This window comes from Poromitra crassiceps, assembly GCF_964638095.1.
Source record: "Poromitra crassiceps genome assembly, chromosome: 5".
NCBI lineage: Eukaryota > Metazoa > Chordata > Actinopteri > Beryciformes > Melamphaidae > Poromitra > Poromitra crassiceps.
In genome coordinates, this window is record NC_139642.1 from 37,438,370 (window position 1) to 37,465,113 (window position 26,744).

At 43.2% G+C, this 26,744-nt stretch overlaps 1 protein-coding gene across 2 annotated transcripts in view; it reads right to left on the minus strand.

Annotated features, from left to right (window-relative positions):
• Window positions 1-2,970: 2,970 nt before the first annotated feature.
• Window positions 2,971-26,744, minus strand: part of hif1al (hypoxia inducible factor 1 subunit alpha, like) — a 38,017-nt gene continuing 14,243 nt past the window's right edge. The window contains exons 2-15 of one of the 2 annotated variants that reach the window (XM_083637077.1): window positions 22,478-22,668; window positions 20,300-20,460; window positions 18,313-18,397; window positions 17,604-17,719; window positions 14,980-15,158; window positions 14,253-14,359; window positions 13,642-13,786; window positions 12,215-12,471; window positions 10,927-11,108; window positions 9,443-9,541; window positions 8,998-9,179; window positions 8,598-8,709; window positions 7,713-7,836; window positions 2,971-6,875 (exon numbers count right to left, since the gene is read on the minus strand). In XM_083637077.1, coding sequence (XP_083493203.1) covers window positions 6,811-6,875; window positions 7,713-7,836; window positions 8,598-8,709; window positions 8,998-9,179; window positions 9,443-9,541; window positions 10,927-11,108; window positions 12,215-12,471; window positions 13,642-13,786; window positions 14,253-14,359; window positions 14,980-15,158; window positions 17,604-17,719; window positions 18,313-18,397; window positions 20,300-20,460; window positions 22,478-22,668 — 2,005 coding nt within the window. In that variant the 3' untranslated portion in view covers window positions 2,971-6,810. Of the gene's footprint in view, window positions 6,876-7,712; window positions 7,837-8,597; window positions 8,710-8,997; window positions 9,180-9,442; window positions 9,542-10,926; window positions 11,109-12,214; window positions 12,472-13,641; window positions 13,787-14,252; window positions 14,360-14,979; window positions 15,159-17,603; window positions 17,720-18,312; window positions 18,398-20,299; window positions 20,470-22,477; window positions 22,669-26,744 lie in introns of both variants that reach the window. The other variant, XM_083637076.1, reaches the window with a different exon arrangement.

Here is a 26,744-nt window from a genome sequence, read left to right on the forward strand (position 1 = left end):
GCTGTTTATCTGACTGAGCTAGAGTCAGAGACTGACTAGACTCCTACATCAGCTTATTTCTATCAGTGTTCAAACTACTGATGATGATAAAAATAGCAGCACTGGTGCTGCCTGAGGCAGGGATTGAGAAAACAACCTTCAAACATCACACAATATCCACATGTTTATGAGTAAGCTATTCGCTTGTTAAGCTGTGAGGTATGACCTCCCGACAATACTAGTTCCGGGTCCAAGCGCCAAGCTTCCAAGCCTCTCTGCCTGGTCAATATGCCGCAGTGCTGTGTCCTTCATTGTTGGAATAGGTCTGACTCAGGTCCGAGTCAATTAAGTTAAAGTTATCCGGGTCTTCTAGTAAATTCGGCGTGCAAATGGTCCACCAAGCAGTCCCATTTTTTCGTATTATATTGTTTCATGCTGTATAGCCTGCCATTAAAAAAAACAAAAAAAACGGCAACCTTAAACTCCCACATTTTTAAACTGAATTTGGCCCGTACAGCCACGGATGACAGCGAGCTCATTTTTAAAGCTAGAGTGATGATCTCTATACCATATGAAAGTAAAAGAAATAAGGAATCGATTGGGACGAAGCATTTCAACCTAGCATGTTGGGAAGGGGGGTTAATAACGCTTCAAAGTTGATGAATTTGGCATAACCTTCCCCTCCATGCAATGGAATGTACTATAACTAAACGAGTATGTTGGTAAGTTGAGTTGATGACAGTAGCTGCAGTAGCTGATAGTCACTCCCCCTGTCTTTACAACAGCTAATGTCAGCAGTACAGTAGTGGAGTGGTTTTGATTGATTTATTCATCAAACCGTTTACTGACAAACTAACTGTAAATAGATTACTTTATTTTGAGATGCATTGCATTGCTCAGCCAGAAATGATTCCCACTTCAACTCTGTTTCTCCTGGGCCTAACAGCACAAATAATTGACACAAATCTCGAAATAAATATACAGTAGGGCTATTTACTCTAATGAGAAAAGGAACAATTATTGATGGTTAAAACTGAATAATGACATCACAACAGTCTAATCCTAATGCTAAATTAAAATGAGATAGTCCTCTAAATCAGTCTTCAAACTGCAAAAAAATGCCCAAAGTCGGGATTTCAACCGCGAGTCACATTTAACTTTTTTGTTATTCAAACCGAACCCAAACCATAAGCCTAACCAAGATGTTTTACTTGCATAAACATAACGTATTAGTGTTAAAGTGGCAAAGCCAGTAAGGGAGTCGTGGATGGTGGATGGAGGGTGTAACCAGCTGCCTTTCACACCAGAGAGCTGGGTTCAAGTCCCAGTCATGATCACAGTGTTTCCAAAGTCCTCCCTTGTGTTGAAGCTCATGAGCTGCCACTGATATATAGATAGTATTATTATTCTAGTTACTTGAATTGCCCAACATGCAATTCTTAGCAACCAAGTTGAATTTCATCCATTAGGCCCATAGATGACATTTCGATTACAGTATAATGGTTAATAGGAAACATTACTGGGTCCAAGAAATCTCAAGTAGACTCTTTCTTTCTTTCAATTTCATGTCTTGTTTTCACAGCTTCACACAAGATATCAGAGGAGATCGGGTGAGATATGAGATGAGATATCCAAACAATGTAAACAAATCATGGCACGTTGTGGTACAATGTGGTTAGTAGGTCGGTTAAGAGAATACTGACACTGTTTGGTTTTGTGTTTCATTATCTGGTTTTTGGGCCAAAATATTTGACTGGTACTCTAAGGCCTATAGAATAACCCTTCAGCCGGAGGCGGAACTCGCCATTTTCGGCTGCTCGGAATCCTCTCTGCTCCTCCCTATGGACATGATCTCGGTTATACGTATGGAGAGGCTCCGGTTTTTGAGGACAAATTCTCTTGGGAAGTTCTTGGTTATCTGGGACCCGTTTCTGGCCTATTTGGATGAGGTTAATAGCGGTACGTGACTCGCATAACTGACTTCTCATGGACCCTTTGCGTGGGATCCCATGCACATCCCTTGCAGGCACATGGGGACCTTACGTGGCTGGTAGTGCCAAGCTGTAGTATTGGAATGTGAACTATGTTTGTTTGTTTTTTCTTTCTCTGTCTGAGCCTTTTGTTGTCGTTTCTGTTTTACGTTTTGAAAATTGCTAAATAAAATATATAAAAAAAAGAGAGAATACTGACACTGGGACACACCTGGGATCCTCTATTGAGTTAGGTTTGCTGACAGAGTAAAGCCACAGTTCATTCTCCACAGTTGTTGGAGAATGTTTGATTGGTGTGCCATGGTCTAAACACAGGCAAACAAGGATTGAACATGTGGAATAGAATGTGACCAAACATCTCCAAACAAGGGCACACAGCTATGGCACACCAAACAAACATCTGTGTTTGTTGTAGAATGTTTGATTGGTGTGCCATGGACTTTAAAGGGGCATAAAGGTAATTTTGGATGTCTGTTGCTCTCTGTTGGTGAGCAGCAGGAACTACAACAACATTGATACATCTCCTTGGAGTCAAGTCAAGTCTGACTTGGGACTTGACTCTGACTTGTACTTTGATTACTTGAAAAGGTTTCTAAACTCTTGACTTGATATATGAGATTTTGTGTTTGTGTAAATTACTTTGATTGAAAGTGATGAGATTTGTTCCAGCAGACGACTGCATTTAAATTCTGTTTTCTGAATTTGTATGGAATGATTGGATTTATTGAAGTTGAAACTGATTATAGAAATCAAACTCATGATGCTCTTACCAAGTTTGTAGCCTATTAAAACCATTGCATTGCAAAGTCCTGGATATTTCGTTTTCTTTAAGATATTAAATTGATACTGGACTCTTGATTTGTTACCAAAGCTTCAAAATCAGTGTGTTTGTTAACATCCACCAATAATCAGCTATGGATGCGCTGTGCTGCCCTTAACACGAGGACTTTGACATGCAGCTCACACACAGACCACAGAGCAGCAGACGCATGTCCTTAAACATCTTTATTAAAGTGGAGAATACATACAGGGTAAAACAGTACAAAGAACAAGAGTCTTCTAGTCTCCGTGGTTTAAAGCACAGAGTAAAACTTTTTTTAAATGTCTTTTCACAAGAAGAAAGGCAGATTAGAAAAGGCACAGTCAGTTCTGGAAGAGCTAACGTGTTTCAGATGACAAACCGGCTGCAGTTCATCTGAGGACACTGTTGCTTGAGTTATGACAGATACAAATACATTCTTTAACATGTAATTGTCTCTTAGATTGCACTTTTAAAATGGCATTGGTACTTTGAGTGTGTAGGACCAATGTATTAGCCTGGGTAAACCCATCCCCCACGTGACCTGCTCTCAGACCTGTTCTCAGTCACTAGTGACTCGTCACGTGGGGGCTGGGTTTACCTAGGCTACCAATGTATATCATCCAAATGAAGACATGAGGAATTAAATCTTCCACTATATCAAAAACAAATATCCGTATCTGAAGAGAGCATTGTAAAATGTCATAAAATGCTGCAACTGAAACACAGATGTGTAGTTTGCACCATTATATGCTGAGCAGAATCCTATAAAAGTCATATATTTCAAATGTATTACTCATAAATGACAACAAAACATGAATACTAGTGTTCAACAGTGCTCTATTCTAATGAGTATATAAACAAGCTACTAGGCTATCTGTCCTGCTTAATTCACACACATCTAGGAAAACAAACTTATTACTGCTTGAGTACCTAATTTAGCCTATTATGTCATCATAACATTATGATACAAGGAACAAATCAAACCTGCATTAAACAGCGTCTGGCAATAGTTTGTTTTTGCTGTTGTGCCAGAAAGTTTAGACAATGCCAGGACATTTTCTGAAATAAAAATGAGCAATCTTTCCTATGATTGATAACTCACCTGACACTACCTGCACAGTCCTGATGCAGCAAACCCCACCCACCTGGGACCCCAAGAAGGGTAAAACAAACAGCCAAGATGAAGTTGTAAGTGTTATTTGACACAGGTTTGGAACAAATACATGTTGGATAATACAGTAATATCAGTCCCACTCACAGCAGGAGACCGTACAAAAGCTTTTCATCTTGTTTTCAAAAAGGTTTAGTACATAAAGTTTATAAAAAGAACATACATAAAAAGATGCCACTGAAATACTCTGTTTGTTGGTTTGTCAGTGTGTTTGGTGGGAGTGGAAAGAGTGATGACTGAGTTTGACTGGAAAACAGTAGAAAATAATAGAGCATACAGTAATAGACAACAGTTCGAGCCTCTGAGGATCCTGGTTAGCTCAAACTGAAACTGTCAATGAAAGAAGGAGAATAGACGGAAGTTCCTGGGGTTTCTACAGTCTGATGTAGGATATATGGCCTTGCTTGAGAGACTACAGCTGAGCTCAATTCAATCAAAGACAGGAGAATGTTTTAGATGATCCAGATGAAACCTGGTAAGTGTGTGAACCTGGGGCACTGCCGTGTCTGTATGGATGGACTGATATGTTGGTCTGCCCATATTGTCCTTTTATTAAATATCAGATATATCGGCCAGTTATGTCGTCCAGGTCTGGAAAACCTGACCTGACCTCACATGACACGACTTGTCGTTTTCTTTGCACGTATTATTGTTAATTTAATTCTTCGATAATGATTTATTGTAACTGATTCTTGATTTAAAATGCAGACATGTTTCCCAGAGACAAGAAGACAATTCTGGGGGAAACACTGAGTACTTTTTAGCATGAAATGGACATATCTAAAGATATTGTCCGTATCGGCATTCAGAACCCTAGTAAAAATATGGACAAATGGAAAGACCAAGAGAACCTATCAATTGGCAGATCATACAGAGTTATCCATTATAATAAACATGAAACAGGCATTACCATGAAAAACAACATGGACACTCTCAAAATCTGTCTACATGATTAGAATAAAGAAATAAAGGTGTGTGTATATGACATAAGCATAAGGATTCAACAAATGCTTGATGAATCCTTATCCAACACATACTGTATGCGCATTTCGTCATGTGGTGAAATGCAGGCGTGCTTGATGTGATGCAAGGGATGTCCCCAATGATTTGAACATGCAGCAGAATCGTTGTCATTGAGGAATGAGGTCGCATAGAGGTATGAATCGAGATTGCGATTTTATTACGATTAATCGTGCAGCCCTAGTGTGTGTATGTGTGTGTGTGTGTGTGTGAGTTATGAACTTATGATGCTTTGGAGATTCTCTGCAAAGGTGAAAAACAATCCTCATTATGTATTTATGTATTTGTGTATAAGTGTGTACAGTATGTGTATATGGCTTGAGTTTATACTCATCACGTTATCAAAAACATCAAATTCATGCCACTGAATATCTTGAGGTAAAATTAAAAAAAATCTCTTTCAACGTCGACCGATGTGCGTTTATTTGTTTCTTTGACTTTGTAGCTGAGGAAGACGTGCATTGCTGCATACACACAGACAGACAAACTCTGGGTATCTGGCCTGGGTCAAATTAGCCTGGTAAAATCCATCCTCCTGATAGGGACAAATAGTAGTTGAAAAGAATTCTTATCAACTTGTTTGACCCCACTTGGAGTACCAGACGGGCATGTTTCGCTGCTTCCTGTAGGGTGATATAATGCGTGCCAAAAAGTGATCAAATTACATGGTAGTCAATAGACGTTTTTTGTGATAGACACCTGAACGTCTCTACATTAAATTGCTCTGATACAGTACAGTCATCTCATCGACCATCTAAAAATATGGACAGTCAGTGTGACGTCATCCATTGGTTTTTGGACTCCCGCTTTGAAGCCTAGAGTGGCCGTCGCCATCTCGGGGTTCTTTGCGCAGCTCGCGCAAGACGGCATGAAGGCTTTCCCAGAGCCGCAGCTCCGCCTGCTATCGGTCCATGATTGGCAAGCTGCGTGATCACTGGACAGGCAACCTGTCAATCACCCCCAAAACATACTGGCTGATGCCAAAAAAAATTGCGCACATGATCCTTGAGGCATTTCAGTCAAAGCGCCAGGGAGGCTGTGTGTGAAGGCTTGAATATTTAATTTTATGTTATATATGTTGGCATATTCTACAACCTGTTTAGTTATTTTTTATCAATTGATTTTATAGGCCTATATATGAGCGAATTAGGCATCCGAGTAGTGTAGCGGTAGATCCCTGCCTACCAACACGAGGGTCGCAGGTTCACGCCCCGTGTTACCTCCGGCTTGGTCGGGCGTCCATACAAACAAGATTGGTTGGGTCTGAGGGGGGGAAGCCAGAATGAGGGGATGTGGCCATTCGAGGAACTACAGTTTTCAGTATCACTTCCGCGGCTTCCTCAGTCAAAGCCCGAGCTAGGCCACTGGATGTAGTAAACCCCACCCATCTGGTACTTCAAGAAGGTTAAAACAAACACTAAGAAAGACTGTACCCAGGTTGTGTGCTGCTTAGCAAACACTATGGTACAGCATGGAGGATTTTCTCTCTTTCCACACTTTTCATGTACTTTACAAAACATTAGCACCACCTATTAGCACCACTGAGTTCTCACATTAAATCTGCTTCAGTGATAAAGGTCATGACGGGTCAGCACCTTAAAGAAGTTGTCTTGCTTCAGTTTGACCTCACGAGCAGCGAGGTGTGTGTGCGCTACACTATACAATATGTGCGTGTGCAAGGATGATTTCATGTGCGTACATATCTGAGCCTGTGTGTGTGTGTGTGTGTGTGTGTGTGTGTGTGTGTGTGTGTGTGTGTATGTGTCTGCATTTTGTGAATCCTGCGTTGACTTGTTCCTCACATCAAGCGAAGACGTGGAGCCACGGCGTGATTGACAGGAGCTCCATCAAGTCAGAGGTGAGAGAGGCGACAGGTCAGGTGGGCGGGACGTAAACATGTCCCTCATCAGAGCTACATGACAAAAATGGTCACAATTGTCAGACAACACTGCCTCATTCTGTGTGTGTGTGTGTGTGTGTGTGTGTGTGTGTGTGTGTGTGTGTGTGTGTGTGTGTGTGTGTGTTTTCCTATTTATGTATAGTGGCTTTGCAGTTGTAACCCAAATCTCCTAACAACCATGTCTGTCTCCATCATGAGTGGAGAACTGTCTGTTAGTTAATAAATCTAGTCTAAATCTCTTAGCCTGGTATGTGGATCGCAGTTTTCAGCACTCTTCGAAATTGCGTGCCGATTCACAAGCACCCAATCTGTTGGGGCAAGAAAATACATCTTTTACTCTAAACTTTTACTGTAAACAAGTTGATTTCTACTGTAAAGTTGGGCATTTTAACATGGGGTGAATGGAGAATGACCCCTTTTGGAGCCAGCCTCAAGTGGCCATTCAAAGAACTAGAGTTTTTGGTACTTCCCCATTGGCCTCAGTTTTGATAACCGGAACTCCCCCCTCGGTCCAGACCTATGGTCCAAGGTTTTCAAGACTACAACCACCAGTGTGTGTGTGTGTGTGTGTGTGTGTGTGTGTGTGTGTGTGTGTGTGTGTGTGTGTGTGTGAGTGAGCGCGCGCACGTGTGTGTGTGTGTGTGTGTGTGTGTGTGAGTGTGTGTGTGTGTGTGTGAGTGAGTGAGTGTGAGTGAGCGCATGTACGTGTGTGTGTGTGTGTGTGTGTGTGTGTGTGTGTGTGTATGTGTGTGTGTGTGAGTGAGTGAGTGTGAGTGAGCGCATGTACGTGTGTGTGTGTGTGTGTGTGTGTGTGTGTGTGTGTGTGTGTGTGTGTGTGTGATGGCCTACCTGCAGTATCACACAGTCCCTGCATCCCTCCTAAAACAGGGTCTCTGTCCGTCAGCAGCTGACTCTGCCTCATGGGGCCGGGCTCCAGCTCCAGATCTGATTGGTCCATTTCCTCCAGGCAGCCCTAAAAACATGGAGATCACAAAACCAAGTACTATATACGGCTTCAACTCGACAACATAAACATTCTGAATTTCCCCCAGCTAACTTCCTGTTGCAGTGTTTGCTAGTATAATAACTGACAGGGAATAAGCTAGGTTCCAAACTGCTCCCTAGCAACGTAATTCCGTGAAAACCGTCTATAGATTGATTATGAAATGAATCCATGTAAACTGGGTTATCCTGTTACTTTGAACAATGTAAACATTGTAATGGAAATATTGCATTAAGCTGATTAGCACCCACTTGATGTCCCCTAAAAATACATAAGCACTCATATAATAAGAATTTTTGGATGAAAGCACCTACCAAGCCTTACTGTATGTTAAGTGTTGGTATTTACATTTCGCTAATAATATTTTGATCTTTAACTCACCGGACTACAAACAAACTGTGAAACAAATCAAAGCTGGAAGCAGACCAATGGGGATTCTTCATCTAGTCTCTGACAGAGATGAATGTGTTTTACTCTCTACTTTAACGCTTATATTTTGTCACATTATCTTACTGTGCTGGCAGCACTTGTTTCAATTGTTTCAATTAAATTTAAATCATGACTAAATGAAGAGTGGAGATTTTATCTGTATTTCTGCCTGTGAAGTAACATAATTTGATTTGAAATATGAAAAAGGATGAAAATGCTTGTTAACTTGTCATCTTTTTCCCCCAGGGTATTTTCCCCCTATTCATTGACCCCCGTCCTCTCCGTTCCCTTCTTCCTCTCACCAGTAATCTGTGACTGAGAAGTAGTTCCTCTTCTATAGAGGAAGGGGCGTGTCTTTGTCTCTTGTCCTGAACCACCAGCTTGGACAGCGTTTCTTCATCCGGATCATGGGGCCTAATGGAGGGGAGGAGAGAGAGAGAGAGAGAGAGAGAGAGAGAGAGAGAGAGAGAGAGAGAGAGAGAGAGAGAGAGTCAGCATAATTCCACAAAGCATCATCATCACCACCAACTCCAGGTTGCTCTGGATAAGAGTGTATAGAGTGTATAGTAAATGTATAGACAGTTTTCACGGAATTGTCAGTCCTGCTCTGCTTCTTCTTTTCTTTTTCCCCCTGTCCATAGCAAACACTGCACAGGAAGTGAGCTGGGGTTCAATTTAGAATCTTTTTGTTGCATGGCATACCGTTTCCTCCTGAGTGTGATTGTGATGGCATCTGCTGTGCAGGGGGGGTCAGCTGAGGAGAAGGGCATGTCAGCCTCCTCTCGCAGGCTGCTATGGTACGTCAGCTGGAAGTCATCGTCCATAGAGATGTATGGAGCCAGCATATCCAGGTCCATCTCTTCCAGGTCCATCGCCCACACATCCTGGGAAGAGACAGACAGACAAGTGGAGGAGAGACAGACAGAGTGGTAGAAAAGGAGAGAAAAACAGGTTAAAGAGACAGGAAACAGGTGAGAAACTATACAATCTATACAATTTAACTGTGATTGAACAGATGGATTCAGTCATGCAGAGAAAGAAAGAAAGAACTAGCATAAAGAATACCTCTGTGTGTGTGTGTGTGTGTGTGTGTGTGTGTGTGTGTGTGTGTGTGTGTGTGTGTGTGTGTGTGTGTGTGTGTTCCTACCCCCTGATCTTCTCTCTCTTTCTTCTCAATGTCTTCTGCACAACCCGCAAAGAACGTCTCGACCATGTCAGTGGTCATTTCCTCCTCCTCACCGAGGCTCTGATGGAGGGACAGAGGACGGGAGGGAGAGAGAGAGAGAGAGAGAGAGAGAGAGAGAGAGAGAGAGAGAGAGAGAGAGAGAGAGAGAGAGAGAGAAATGAACAAATTCATTGTTGGTTCAGACATTTTTCTATTAGCTTTCTATGTGACTGAGAACACATTATGACTTCTTACTTACAGCACTACTATTGCTGCTACTAAACTACCACTACTGCTTCTACTGTACTACTGCTACTATTATGAGCATTCACCTAGCAACCACCTGGTAGAGTACCACCCTAACGATCACTAGTAATCAATGACATAGCAACACCCCTAGCCAACAACTTTAATGACCTACCAACCACCTGGTACCACCCTACAGTCACAACCACTTAGTAATCACCTAGTAACCACCTAGCAAACACATCTAATGGCCTACCAAGCATAGTAATAGTAATACCCTAGCAACCATCATAATATGCTAGCAATCATTATGATTCACCTAGCCACCTAGAAAACCCTAGCAACGAATAGTAATAACCTAGCAGCCATCTAGTTACACTCTAGTAACCACTAGTAACCAGCTAACAAAGATGGCCAGTCACAGTTTACAGATTACAGTAGTAGTACCTTGGGGTAGTACTGTAAATAGGTGGGGAACAAATAGGCCCTTTTCACAATGACGTAAGACAACTTCCTTTCTGACCCGTTGTGATGTATCCGTGCTTCCAGTGGGAGCCGGCTGGTTTCTTACAGTCTGTCACAGCACAGAGTTCACTCAGTCCCTTTCTCAGCTGCCAGAAATACGTTTAGATGATGTAAGACGACTTGCAGATAGCCCCTTTCAGGACTGTCTCCTCACTGTTGCTAAGCAGTGAGGAGACAGTCCCTCCTTATACGTTGGTTAAGAGATGCACTAAAAAAAACTCCCAGGCAGCGGAAAATGTCGATACGCTCGTCGTACAAGTGTCACAGTGACAGTGATTTCAAGTCAATTAATGGTGCATCATTATTATATTAGAGGGAATCGCGTCGGAGGCTACAAATGACATGGAGGTATCTAAACCAGTAGCAAAGACAAAAGCTGGTGTCAGGACCATGAGGTGCACAGTAAACATTATTAGTCTTACCTTTACCTTTCGAAATTAACGTTTCTTCAAGTTGTTGTTTCATTCCTACATTACATAACAGTCTATTGTTGTGAGCGAAAATTTGTCTGCAAATCGTTTGACATCATCTAAATGTATTTCTGACAGCTGCGAATGGGACTGTATGAATTACGTGCTGCAACAGACTGTAAACAAACCTGGCAGCTCCTACCAGAAGTGCTGACAACGGGTCAGAAAGGAAGTTGTCTGACGTGACGTGAAAAGGGCCTATAACCAGGTTTAGATCATCCTTACTGGTGCTGAATCAGGATCAGGTGAGGCTGCTGCTGCTGGTGATGATGATGATGATGAAGGTGGAGTAGCGGTGTCAAAGATGGGGGAGAGCAGCTGGTGGAGCTCTGGAGTGCACAGGTCCTGAGGAGAGTCTGGGAGCAGGTTGGGACTGGGAGGACTGGCAAACGACAGCTCCACAATGTCTGACAGAGACCGAGACCAAAAACACAAAGCCTTCAGTCAAAAATATAACATCATACCAACAAGTTAAAGCTCACACATTAATCTCACGGTCATAGTGTCATCTTCCTTCCCTTTAATGAGCATGATCTTTTATAGAAGATGTCCTTGATCTGAATTAGTCTAACATGTCTAAGGTTAAATAAATCATCATCATACATACATACGTACATACTGTACATACATACATACATACATACAGTATATAAAAGGGAGTAAGTTGGCTCTGTTTGTTTGTTTGTTTAAATTTGTGTCCCACTGTGACATCATCAGTGATGTCACTGTAATTATGATATCACTGATGATGTCACATTGTCTACGACATCATCAGTGATGTCACTGATGTCACATTGTCTATGACATCATCAGTGATGTCACTGATGTCACATTGTCTATGACATCACTCAAGCACTCGATGATGCGAAGTTGGCAAATGTGCGCTGTGCATGCCAATAGAGCAGGCGAGGCCACGCAGCAGCCTTAATCCAGCTTCCCACCCGCAGACATTGTGCCTGTATGGACGCCCAACCAAGCCGGAGGGAACACGGGGGCTCAGACCTGCGACCCTCATGTTGGTAGGCAGGGAATCTACCGCTGCACTACCTGGACGCACCATAACAAATTATTTATCCTTTTTAATCTACCGGTAATGTTGTTGGCCTTGTTTCTTCTGTGCTTTGTTTCTCTCTCTAGAAGGCACTTGTGACATTGTAAACTTTGTTTTAGAAAACTGCTATATAAATAAAGTTCATAATAAAGATAAAAATTGTAATTGGAATAAACAAGTTCAACAAATCAAACACATTCAATAATAATGTATCGATTACAATTGCATGTTTTCTATCAATTACCACCTGAACGGTCCCTTTCTGATATTCAGTAAAGATAATACATTACACTACATGTTATATTATGGTATCATGGTCATAAAAACAAAAAACTAATTCAATTTCAATTCCAATTTTGTTTACTGCAGGTTTTTTCACATTCTAATTCCTCATCTGAATTAGAATTATGAGTTGATTCATAAACTGACTGGAGCCCTGCATGGTGTTTATATCCGTCTCACCTGTCAGCGGGACGATGGCGTCTCCAGACTCGGGCGTCAGCTGCAGAAGCTCCTCTGGATGCTCCTTCAGTTTGAGGAAGAGCTCTAAGCCGGTCTGCCCGACCTTCAGGTCAGGGTCACAGGGGTCACGGGGGTCACACGGGTCAGAAGTCCCACCATCCTCCGCTGCCGTGGCAAGGGACTGGGGCTCGGCTCTAGGTGGCCGGCCACAGCGAGTCTGCTCCACGGAAAACACAACGTCCCTCTGCTCTACCGCACTGCAGAAGAAGAAGATAAAGAGGGAGAAGGAGAAGATGATAGATTATTTTACTGGCAATTTACACAGAGCAGTGAATAACATGAAAATAGTTTTTCTTTTTACTATTATTAGAAAATGTCTTTCTTTCTAGATAAGGTGAGATTAATTAAATCAGTGATTCTTAATCTAAATTATATATCTCTAAATTATATATCTTAATTACCAGTATATTAAGGAACCCTAATTTAGTCTGGGAATCTGAGAATATATGTCTAGTTAGATATGATTTTGTCCAGACTTCCATGACTACATTCTAGGATTTAATTTATTGAAGTTGAAACTGATTATAGAAATCAAACTCATGATGTTCCCCTCTGTGCTTCCAAAGCTTGTTTGTGTTTGGCATCAATGTTTAGCATGTTGCTAATGTCATTTTCCAGACATACTGGCTACATACATACCTTACGACATAGCCTGACATAGCTTGCAAAATGCATAGCTTGCAAAACATAGCTTGCAAAACGCATGGTATTTGCTAATGTGGCTAGCGGGCATGTTTACTAACGTAATTTTCCTGACATACTGGCTACATGGCTTACAAAACGACATAGCCCGACATAGCTTGCAAAATGCATAGCTTGCTAAACGCATGGTATTTGCTAATGTGGCTAGCGGTTAGAAACGGGAAGGTCTCGCACTGAAATTTGGCAGCGCATCTCTTCTTCTTGGGACGTGTTTGATTGTTGTCCTCCACCGAGAGCGTGAACAAGTGCAGTGACACAGTTACACACCGTGCGTCACTCATCACTGCCTCTGGGTTGGGTTGCCAGGTACCACCACACATATGCTACAAATCGGGAGATTAGCGGGAGAAATTACCAATCGGGAACACAGCGGGAGAAAGGGTTAAAAATCGGGAGACTCGTGTAAATCGGGAGTGTTGGCAGGTATTGATACTGGACTCTTGATTTGTTCTGACTTGACTTGTACTTTGATGACTTGAAAAAGTTCTAAGTCTTGACAATAGATCTTGTCTCTATAAAATCCGGCTCCGTTTCAGTATATGTGACTGCAAGCATGAACTAATAAAGTCAACCATCACAACTACTCTGAGCTTTTGCATAACAACTATATTGTTTCAAAGGAGCACAGATGGTTCAGTCACATGGAGTCATATGACAGGAAGCACCTGAGGATGAAGTTGAGGCAAACGACGGCCTCGGGCTGTGACGTCTTGCTGTACAGGACGGTGGCCTGGGTCTCCGCCCACACAAAGCCCCCCCTCTGTGCCAGGAAGCGGTACTGACTGGTGCACACCTGACCTTTAGACAGCACTGCACAGCACAGACAGACAGAGATACAGGCATTACAGACATCTCTATTGTTGTCTAGATGAAGTATGCAAATTCTCAGAATTTTGTCTTGAATACTGAATATTTGACACTAGTTTGACATTTGCCTGTGAATGCATGAACATCCATTATACTGCACCCTGTTGGTTGGTTAAATCATAGTGTGAAGCCTCTTCTGATTTTTCCACTTCTCAGGTAGCTCAACTAGATCACAACTTGTCATTGGTGGCAAAGGTTGTGAGTTTGAGCCCCGGAGGGATGTGTACAGTATGCTTATTCAGGCATTGTGTTGGGTGGGGTAGACACACATTATTTCAAGGTTTAATCATATTTTTGGTCCAGAAAGTTTGGCTGATGGACCCTCATGTATTTCTCATTTGTCTTCCTCCTCTTCTTCTTCTTCCTCTTGCTCCTCAAAATGCCCAGCTCACACAGCTCTGAAACTCACATGTGTGCAGGCTCTTGTTGACGTGATCAGAGTCCAGGGCATGGTGAAACTCGTAGGCCGAGCGGCCAATCAGATCGTCAGGCTCATATCCCACCAACTCCGTCACCCTGGAAACAGAAAGATGGAAGGAGAGAAACAGGAGAGAGAAAATAATTATAATTCACAAATTAACAGGATGAAGGAATTCTATTATGCTTCTGCTGTACTCTTTTGAACTGAACTGTGGCACGGTTCATTAAGACTAGAAATATCGCATGCAGAACGGCTCCACCTTATTATAGTAGTCAGATTAGAATGTAGTCCAACCAATGGACTCCAACCAACCAAGAAATGCCTCTACCAGCTGAAAGAACACAAAATACTAATAATTTACTTGACTCGCCATCAGCACTGTATAGTACGTCTATAATCATTACTATTGGAGACCAACGGAAAATAAACAAATGTGCACATAGCAAAAAATCTGTCAGTAGAATATTTTCCCAAGTGTGTTCTTTCAAATCTGAGTGCCAAAATCTGTAACTGGCAGGAGGACAGGTGACCAAACCTCTGTCCAATGAACAAGCTACTAAGTTGTGAGTCACGTGACTTTTGTTTACAAGCCCTGGTTCAATGAGCAGTGATCTCACATTCAGCTATACCTATGTCCTGTGTGTGTGTGTGTGTGTGTGTGTGTGTGTGTGTGTGTGTGTGTGTGTGTGTGTGTGTGTGTGTGTGTTGCGTTTACCTGCCCTCGCAGTGTGTGAAGCGCAAGTCCATGGTGTGGCGGGTGAGAAAGGTGCTGGTGTCGAGGAGGAACTCCACACTGGAGGGGTGAGGGACGGGCTCGCACAGCAGTGTCATCATTCCACCCGCAGGGGGTGACGATGGGTCGAGCGGACGCATGTAACCTGTACAGTGGAGGACCTAGAGAAAGAGAAAGAGAGAGAGAGAGAGAGAGAGAGAGAGAGAGAGAGAGAGAGAGAGAGAGAGAGAGAGAATTCACCAAAAATGTTGCTTGCTAGAAATGTTATTCCTAATTTAACCGTCTCTTCCTGGTAAACAGCACATTTGGACTTGAGTGCAGAGACAAACATTCAACAAAATGTTGATAATGGGCAGACTGGGTTGGGGGAAGCCCTGCTGCGAGGTGATATGTTTCATTGTTACTCCAACTGGGATGGTAGATCATTTTTGATAGTGGTTGGAATTATTTCCCCCACCGCAGTGATTTGTACCCAGCATGCAATCATGGACGAAGGACTGTTTTGGTTGCTTAAAGAGCATGGTGCAGGTTAAATCCTTTACCAAATGTATACTTAAAGTCGAGCTGAACCCAAGAATGACTTTTCTTTTCTTTTAGTTCAAATACCTGGGTATGCAGTGCACCTATTTAGTAATGTATGCAAAACAAATCACAACAATCTAATTTCTTTAGTTTTTCACACTTTTTCACACCAAAAGTTCGTTTTTCAAGATTTCATTGGGTTTGCTGACGTCACCTAGGACTATCAAATTTCTACCCCATTTCAACCAATCATTTCACGACATGCAGCTGTCAATCAAATCTTCATTACAGGATAATTTTCTCTTCCAAATGAAGGGGAAAATGGCACCTAGTGCCTGTCATCTGGCAGAGTTTCTAGCCCATAAACTAACTACCGGTACTAACTTGAGCAATTATGCAAACTAAATCAAACGGTAATGTCTAAGAATGCAAAGAAATGTAACTGGCTCGTTAAAACACGCATTCCAGGAATATTATTTACATTTATAACGATAATGGCGCGCGTCTCCGAGCCTGACAGCCTCCCTGGCTGGGGTCGTCTCTCGGAGATTCCAGGCGGGCGGGCAGCACCTATGGATCGGATTGTCCGCTTGCTCCGCACAAAGCAGCTGGCTCCCTGGTACTTTGCGGATCCCACTCACGTAGCATGACAACAGGCTGAATCCCACTCGATTTGGGGGTGGAACACGCCAGGATTTGCCAATGCCAAAGCCAGTCCTCAGAATTGTCAATCAAATCATCGACACGTATATGGTCCGCCTCTCAATTCGTTTTCAGTGTCCGACGCTTGCGCTGGTGCATTCCGTTCCGGTTCACTTCGACTTTAAACTAAAACTTATTTTCCAGGTGTGCAGTACGGCATGGCTAAGAAGATGAACATGTTAATTGTGACTTTAAACTCAATTTTAAATTCTACAACAGCATGAGTGAATACTGGATTCTGATTGGCTAGCAACAGTGGTAAATAGGCCAACAATCTACAGTTCGGCTCCAACCGCAGTATCACTCCGCTCCCTGATGAATGAAGAACGCCTGTGCTGACTCCGCCCACTGTTAGCCTGTCAGTCTACAAATCTCTAACAAGGAAATGTCCGATCTCTAACAAGGAAATGTCCGATTTCGTAGTAACGTTTGATTTACTGGGTGGATTGAGTTTTGAGCAGTGGTTAGATGAAGATGAAGGTGAAGTGAACAAAGAACGACATGGTGAAATTGGGGAGAGAGAACTGGCTGAGCTTGAGTTGTCACGAGTTCGGACTAGCGGGAGGTCGGACTAGCGCCCGGACCCCGAACCTGGGACTGTCAAACAAACAAACGCCCTCTGCCGTCACCAGATATCAACACACCACCACCAAAACGGGCTGCTTTAGATAACTGTTTAAATAACTGTACTTTTACAGGCAATGTATCAATAACTGTGAATCCCGTTAAGGAATAGGTTACCGGTAGTTGTTTTTTGGCTCAAAGGCAACTAAATGTAACTGCAATCATTGATCTTGTGTATGGAACTATATTCTGTGGCGGAAGGATAAATGTATTCTGAAACCAGTAATGATTGTAAATAAATGAATTGAATGTTACAATTGTGTATTTTTTATATTATTTGGTAGCTCGCCTCGTGCCACAACCCTGTACCAGTGGTAAATGTGGCCACAACCCCCTTCCTCTCGTGGTAAATTTGTTAATTTCGGAATGGGAAACAAAGATATTCATTGCACTGTAGTGTGTGTGCAGTTCACGTGCGTTCCGTGTACATGATCTTAGTAAACAGCTGGAACGATGTAAACTCTGAAGAGTGAACATGGCTGCCTGCCAGTGATGATTACTCACATCTCACTCACAGTCGGGCTCCTGTCCAGCGCTCGCGTGCATGTGTGTGTGTGTGTGTGTGTGTGTGTGTGTGTGCTGTGTGTGTGTGTGCTGTGTGTGTGTGTGTGTGTGTGTGTGTGTGTGTGTGTGTGTGTATGTGTGTGTGCTGTGTGTTTTCCAGCTTAGAATAACCTCTCTTGGCTGGATACTGAACCATCCTAGCATGATGCAACCACTGAGAGTGTGTGTGTGTGCGCGTGCGTGCGTGCACTAACCTTCCAGCTGGCAGACTTGATGTTGACAGTGCGCCCCCTGTTGGTTAGTGTGCTCTTCATTCGCAGGAAGAAGTTCCTCTCGCTCTGCTGCTCTGCCAGAGGCTTCCCGCTCACACCTGGACACAGGAAGGCTTTGGTTGCATTCCGATCCACAGTGTACATAAACGGTATTCCCCTCAACAAGATCCCTCCATTCGGAACACCCTGCAACATTACCAACCACAGACGTTTCTCCGTGCGTGATCCAGGTAACAAACAAAACCAGCTGCTACTAGTCTCGCAGTAGGCAGCCGTAGATGCATCTACATCTGGAACACAACTCTGACCCCAACCCCAACCAATCATCAACCCTCATGTCCCTGCAGCCGATCCATTCTAGCATCATCACAGGCAAAGCTAACGGCCTGCGTCACTACAGCCATCGGCAGTCATGCATTGCATCAGATGGATCAGATTGCATGCGTTCTTCTCCCTCACTGAAATAAAGTCGAGCTGATGTTTTTGGTGTATCCATTCAAAACCTCTGTGAGCAGGGAGAACATCCCAAGACTGATGGCAACATGACATAGGTCTTGTTTTGCTTTTATTACTTTATTTTAAAGTAAGATGCAGTTAAAAGTCCATTAGTAACCCCCCCAGCAACCCCACCCCCCATTCACTATCCGCTGTATTCCATGTTGTGTTCCTTATGTTTCTGTGTTTCTCTGACCTGGTCGGGGGGTCAGCAGGTCTCTGAGCTCCTCCTGGTCACAGGGATGGATGAAATCATACACACTCTGACCCAGCAACTCCAGCTGTCCACAACAACGACAACAACAACAACAACAAGAGCAGTGCCATCAACTCCAATTGAAGTAAAGAAAAAAGTACAAAGAAATACAATCAATGTAAACTAAAAAGGCATCTAAATAAAGCATGGGTAATGTAATAATAATAATGACTAAATCATCATCACCCACCCAACTAATAACAGCCACACCAGGTTAAATCTGAAGTCACTCAGTCTGTGATTTTACTGTACGGGACGGTACAGTACAGTATGTGACCTATTCTGAGTAACTTAAGCTAACCAGCAGGAGTGAGAGCAAGAGCGAGAGGGAGAGAGAGAGAGAGAGAGAGAGAGAGAGAGAGAGAGAGAGAGAGAGAGAGAGAGAGAGAGAGCAGCCATCTTTTCCCTCTATTCTTAGCTCTCTCTAAAAGAACAGGTACATGTGAGAACATAACTAGGTCATGATAACTGCATACAGAACTACAGGGTGCATTGTGTATACTGTGATACTCTCTACTCACTGTATAACATTTTACATATATATATCTCTTCTTTAATATTGAAACAAACATCTAGGCCCCTATCTTTGCATCGGCGTAGTTTCTAGGCCGAGCGCCTGGCGCAGTGGGCGTGGACCAGCGCACTTGATATCTTGGTGTTGGCGCTCCACGCAGCCTAACGCATACAACCACGCCTTTTAAGCGTAAAATTATGCACCGTCATGCTCATTGGATAAGTGCAATAAACGAATCGCACGCTTGCCTTTTAAGCTCCAATTCCAGTGGTCCAGCAAAACCAGACAAAAGCCAAGCGCTCTGCCCCCCCCCTCCCTTCATCCAGTCTGTCTGTCTCCATATATAGGCTATTATTCCATATTATTATGCTTCTCAAACCAATCTAACTGCAGTTTAAATACTGCAAGCATGTAAATACCCTACACTATAGCAAGATCAAAGTGAAAAGAATGTTCTAAATGCATCAGCTAGAAAAATATAGCCTATTAGATTGGTGAAAGTTTGTCCAGAAAGATATCATTTTCTCTCGCCTGCTGCAGGAAGGATGATGCACATAAATATACCCTACATTATGTAAAGTCATTGCATAAATGTGTTTTTATTGTAAAACTAAATGTGAAGTAGGGCCAAGTTATTGGAGCGGACATCACAGTATAGCAGATGACAGTAGAAGTGCGTTCCGCTGACACTTATCTAAATCACGTTAAATCGACAAGAGATATATATAGGCCCAGGAGGACATATATGTTTCACATAGGGTGGTGTTTTCATTTCGATGTTTTATTTGGTCCAATATTGAAATGTTCGACAATTGCAGGTTGTGTTACCATTACACATTATTTAGATCCTCCCTTAATATAGGTTTTCGGCTCATTTGGTTGCTATTTAGTAGCTAAATGGAGAAGCACAATGCATGCTGGGACATTCACATTGCAGTGAACTTACAACTTCTTTTTTCTATGGGACGTGTTGTGTCTGTCTGAGCGAGGGAGTCAGAGAGAGAGAGTCGTATTGTGCCTGTCAGACTGATATGAGCAAGAGAGAGGGAGTGACACAGAGAAGGGTGACAGAGGAGAGCCAGAGGAGTGCTCCGCGCAACCGGCGCACTGAATAGGCCTGGTACGCCGGGTGGGAAGATATCATTACGCCGGCATTTAAGGCCGACACGCCCATTCTGGCCCATTCTGGGACTGCGCCACGCCCATTCGGCCTAAAGCGCATTTGGCAGCGTAAAGCCATATTGATATCTTCCCGAGGCAGGCGCAAGGCACGTTTTTTTTGCGTTTAAGGCCCGTTTTAGCGCCGAAGGCCTGTGGGAGAATAGGGGCCCTAGTCTACTGACTGTATACATGTTGGACAGTACAGATTGTAAATAGACTAAGTAGACTGTGCAGACTGTACATGGCCTGTACCTGTGTGATGCCGATGTGTTGGCTGACGCTGTCTGACAGATAGATCATGTCTCCCTCCTCTGTTATGACCAGGAGGAATCCAGCCAGCGCCTGGGGATAGACAGCATCCACCCAGTCCTCTTCCTCTTCCTGTTCAGGCTCCACCTCTTCCTGCTTCTTACCTGTTGGAACTATGAGCAGGTGACACAGAGAGACACACTGAGGCTGCGCCTCTGGAACAGTCTTCCAATCATGGACTGTATATATAAATCTGGACCATGCGAGCTGATTGGAATTTGATAGCAGCAAATGAGGCTTGAATCTCCCACTTCCTGCTCATCATTGATTGGTTGAATGTATTCATTCTACACGGAAGTATGGGGAGAGGGGGCGGCTGCCGGGGGAGTTTCCGAATTTGCCCTGTCTCTCTTATCGCCGTAATGCATTATGGGTAGTCGGCTACTGTGGCTAATGCTAGCTAGTTACTTTACATGGCAGTAAAACGCCACTGAATGACCAAATTGAATGACCCAGCGTTGGTTAGTTGTTTATAACGTGACTATATTTATAAAGTTTATAAAGTGCTCCGGTTTCCGGTTTATAATTCAGGTCTGAATACAGAGAAGGACGTTACATGTATGGTATCTATGCAGTTACGTATGTCTACTAACATTATTAAAATATCATAAAGTAACTCCCCCTATACCTTAGTAGCCTGCTCTCCTTCTCTGACCCCACGTATTTGACTCGGTCCTCTAGGTGGATGCTACTCAAAGCACCGGGGGCCTTCACAGAGTTGGGGAAGTCTGCCTTCTCCTATAGTGCTCCGGAGGCATGGAACAGGCTGCAACATGTACTCCACCTTGATGCCTTAGTGACTCTTGGGGAGTTCAAAATGCTTGCCCAAAATTTTGTAAAGGAAGAATGCAACTGTTTTTCATAAGGTGCTGTTATCCCTTATATCCCTTGTTTTTAGTATTCTTGCAATTGTACTGTTCTTAATTGTATGATTCTGTGTTGCTGCCCTCTTGGCCAGGTCACCCTTGCAAAAGAGACTACATGTCTCAATGTTTTTTTTCTTCTCCTGGTTAAATAAAGGATAAATAAATACCATTACGAATTTCTTATTCATGTACTTTCTTGTACTTTCCGCAGACTAGATGCCTTGCGGCACATTGCTGCCTCTACCGGTCGGAAGTATTACTGTTCTTATTATCCGATGTTTGTCGTCTATTTTCCTCGAAATGGGGCTATAATTTAGAAAATTGAGCGCGTGAGAGCATGAAAAATACTTGAAATTGTTTTTTCAGACCATAAACTCATTTGGAAAGTGTTTATTTAAGACATAGACCGAGAGAGAAGTTGGCTCGTTTCCCATAGAGTTGAATGCATGTTCCTGGGGAGTGCTACACAAACTGCGCCCCCCACTGGCCATTTGAAAGAATGCAATTTCCGCATAGGCTTCAAAAAGAGGGAGGCTGAATTGGGCACTTCTTCCAACCCACCTAAGAGCAGCCCAGACTCTCGGCGCAGGCCTAAAAACCGTTTTAGTTAGGAAGGCTTTCTCATGCTAACTTTTTAACTATTATCAGTTGTACTGTCTGTTGTTATGTTTTTAACTCTGTAGCACTGGTTCTCTGTGAATGAAAAGTGCGGGATAAATAAAATGGATGATTATTTGTATTATTATTCAGTGCAGCACAGGTCTCTAGTGGAGGAAACGATGTGAACACGATGTGAGGAGCTGCTTATCATCTTGCTCGACTGTCTGATGCAGGGATTACTGAACATGCATATTTCTTGCGGACACCCTGACGTCACGCAACCGGAAGCGGGGGTCAGATCGGAGGTATATACAGGGGGTTTATACAGTCTATGGGCTAAACAAACAAAGTACGGTACATGTATGTCAATGAAACGGATGTGGTCTGAACGACAGTTTTTAATCTGAATATTACAAAAGACCCCAATGATTCATAAGAGGTCTAAAGTCATGTTATGGCAGTCGGACACACTTAGTGACAAGCAAGATAACAGTAAACTGACAGGTTTTTGTATTGATTTTGGCCTGACAGATAGGAGTGTGACGCGAGTTGACTAAGTGACTAAGTTGTGACTAAGTTGCTGCTAAGCAACTTAGAACAACAGGCTGGAAGTTGACCGCACGAATCACAAGCTTGGGGACAGGACGTTACTGACCAGCTCGGAGGAGGCGCTGCATGCGCAGGAAGCTGAGGGCGGCTCTCATGATGGCGGCCTTGTCCAGGTGGGCGGCGTCTCGGTGGGAGAGGGGCAGCGTGTGGGCCAGCTCGTAGAACACCTCCGTCTCCTGACTCCGCCTACATCTGGCCGCATCGCGCGAACGCACTTTCCTCTGCTCAGACCTGCTCCTGCAGGAGGAGAGTGGGGAGGGAAAGAGAGTCGGAAGAATAGAAGCAGATATAAGAATAAATATACAAACAAAAACTCCTTCATCCAAAAGTAGAAATGACTTCAACGATTTCCTGTTGTTGCTGAGATGCAATAGAAAGGACCAGTGGATCACCACGCTAAATAGTGGAGTAATAATACTGCTTTGTCATTTGGTTGTTTGGCTGGAGAACGAGACTTTTTAGATGTGAGCACTACAGTTGAAAATGTGAGCAGGAGAGGGAAGGAGATGAGTCTTGAAAATCAGCAGAGAGTTTTAGTTCCCAAACAGAGTGAGGGCCAGAGGGTCCAAAGTCTCAGCAGCTGGTCAAGTCATTACTGAGTCATTGGTACTGATCAACAACCCATCAACCCCACATGATGATATGGTCATTTTGTGTTTTGCGACTGACAGTAAAGATTTAATGATGAGATCAACTTTATTGTCCCCGAGGCAAATAGTGCTACACACAGCTACACACAGCTACACACAGCTACACACAGCTCCACACAGCGGCATCACAACAGTCCAAACAACATCAACAGACGACAGAACAAAACGGTGTTACACACAGACACAACGAGGGGATGACTAAGGTAAGGTAAACACAATGGCACATGCCCTCTAGATATTGCACCTACCCTCATTTCATTTAATGTAATTATTGCCTCTTTAAATTGTCATCTACTGAGAAGTTTCAAATCTTTCATTCTGGAGGAGCAGATGCTCTGGGAGCCTCTCACTGCCTACTGGGAGCCAGTGTTGTAGTCAAGTTACTATGGGCCAAATCTTACACCCAAGTCTTAGTGCAAGGGCACATTTTTGCTAGCTTCTACTAGCACTCAAAATCCCCCCTTTTTTTCTTTTAATGAATACTGGGTGGCTGAAACACTTACTTTGATGTACTGACCTTAGTGACCTAGTGGTAATTACAGGAATAGGAAAAAAATCGCTTTTGAGTGCTAGAAACTATCAAAGATTTGCCCTTGCACTAAGACTTGGGCGTAAGATATGGCCCATTATATTATATCTTGCGTCCAAGTCGAGTCTTGAGTCTTGAGTGTTAGCTGTCCCCAGTGTTAGCTGTCCCCAGTGTTAGCTGTCTCCAGTCTTAGCTGTCCCCAGTGTTAGCTGTCCCCAGTCTTAGCTGTCCCCAGTCTTAGCTGTCCCCAGTGTTAGCTGTCCCCAGTGTTAGCTGTCCCCAGTCTTAGCTGTCCCCAATGTTAGCTGTCCCCAGTCTTAGCTGTTCCCAGTGTTAGCTGTCCCCAGTCTTAGCTGTCCCCAGTCTTAGCTGTCCCCAGTCTTAGCTGTCCCCAATGTTAGCTGTCCCCAGTGTTAGCTGTCCAAGTCCAAGTCCAAGTCACAAAAGGAGATTCCGAGTCTAGTCCAGGTCAAGTCCCCATTACATGAGTCCGAGCCCCAGTCCGGAGTTGGCCTACTGAACATGAGTGTGTGTGAATCCACATGTAGGTAGAACAAAAACGCACATGCCTGCCCTTGAACGAAACTGAATAATGTCACAGTATTAATATAGCTATCAATATCATATGCCAAATTATTACTGTCTATTACAAAAAAAGTCTTTATCAAATGATGTCTGAGTCCTCGTCTCCAACTTCCAAGTCTGAATGCTCCAGTCCAAGTCTGAGTCATCAGTGCTCAAGTCCAAGTCGAGTGCCGGACTTGACTCGACTAGCACACTGCTGGCAGACTCTCACCGCCCCCTGGGTTTCACTTGAGGAACCACAGAAGACTTCTATCAATCATCAATCATCTTCATCATCCCTGGTGTTTGTACAGACATGAGAGATGAAGATACCTCCGTCTCTATATATGGGTGAGCTCTGCTTCCATCAACATTCCTGGCTATTTATGTCAAGAAGAACCGATCATAAAAATAGAGAGAAATGTCAGAAACTGAAAAGTACAGAATGTTTGAGAAAGGGTTCCGAGATCCTCCTTCCCTGGCTCTCTTTCTCTCCCTGTCTCTCCTTCTGGACGGTATCAGAACACCATGTGCTGACAAGACGCAATGAGGTCAGACTCTCTTTCTCTCTCTCTCTCTCACACACAAACACACACAGTCACACCCCACCTACACATGTTCTGCACAGAGGGTGCCTGTTAAGTACCGGTAAGTGCACTTGTTTTATAACCTCTCAAAACACGTTACAAGCCACAGCACAATGATACAAAAAGTAAAACAGAAATACAGCTGAAAGAAGTTGACATGAAAAGACATATGATTGAAATTACATTAAAGGACATCATAACCAACAACACAGAACAACAAATCATTAATCATTCATTATTTGCCGCAAAATATTTATGTAAAAATACAGGTCTATAGCTAGTAGCATCCATGGCTACAGTGATATAAACTAATCTGGTGAGATTGCTGTTCAGCCGCTACACAGCAATCACCAGTTTCATTCTCTCTGAACAAATTAAAAGTAATATTAGAAATATCTTCCTGGTTTAGCAGTGTCTGCAATAAGTCTTATACCACAAGGTGATGGTTAATTTGATCAGAATAGAAATCAACAAAATCAACCTGCTTGAAGCTTCATAACTGTGGAGTGATATGATTGGATAACAGACCTCAGACTTTTGCCCAATCGGAAATGAATATTCAACAAATCAGTGTAACAGGAGACAATGAAATATGATGCGATAATTTATTGGTCCATTGGTATAAAACTTAACTTTGCAGGTCAACACAAAAACAAAGAAACTACACAAAGGAACATTTGTCACTCTTCTGATCTGTCATGTTGCTGCTGCCACATGAGTGAACTCTACACTTGATTATACTATAGTCACACAGAACACACTGTACAAAGCACTGGATTCTGACACACAGAACACACTGTACAAAGCACTGGATTCTGACACACAGAACACACTGTACAAAGCACTGGATTCTGACACACAGAACACACTGTACAAAGCACTGGATTCTGACACACAGAACACACTGTACAAAGCACTGGATTCTGACACACAGAACACACTGTACAAAGCACTGGATTCTGACACACAGAACACACTGTACAAAACACTGGATTCTGACACACAGAACACACTGTACAAAACACTGGATTCTGACACACAGAATACACTGTACAAAGCACTGGATTCTGACACACAGAACACACTGTACAAAGCACTGGATTCTGACACACAGAACACACTGTACAAAACACTGGATTCTGAGATACAGAACACACTGTACAAAACACTGGATTCTGACATACAGAACACACTGTACAAAACACTGGATTCTGACACACAGAACACACTGTACAAAGCACTAGATTCTGACACAGAGAACACACTGTACAAAGCACTGGATTCTGACACACAGAACACACTGTACAAAACACTGGATTCTGACACACAGAACTCACTGTAGAAAACACTGGATTCTGACACACAGAACACACTGTACAAAGCACTGGATTCTGACACACAGCGACAGAAGACTCACACACACCCTGGCCTGGGGGTCATTTCAGCAAAAGCCAAGGTATGGCAATGTGACATGTCGTCACACAAATACTCATCATAGCCACAGGTTATCAGGAGGACGGGACGGAAGCTTTGAAACAATTTCAAACAAGCTGGACTGTGTGACCTTTTGGATGTGTTGTGTAGAAGAACACAGAACATTCATTAACATTAGATCCTGCTGACCGATCCTGTCGGCTTGTCGGGAGATTTAAATAGACTAATCAATGAAGTTACGCTGCTGTGCCTTGTGCGTTAATGTGCACAGCACAGCACAGCACAGCACAGCACAGCACAGCACAGCACAGCACAGCACAGCACAGCACAGCACAGCACAGCAACTCTCTCAATGGGGAGACGCACTTATTGTTTCTGCTATGGTGGGATCACTGCAAGTATTTAATAGAATAAAAAAAATAGTCAGCACCCCAGCACCCCCAACTGAAATCATGTTCTCGAGACTATGGTGTTGATAGAATAAAAAAATAATAACATAAAACTTAATTTAAAAGTCGATCGATTCAGTGTTTGACCAGCTAGAAGGTG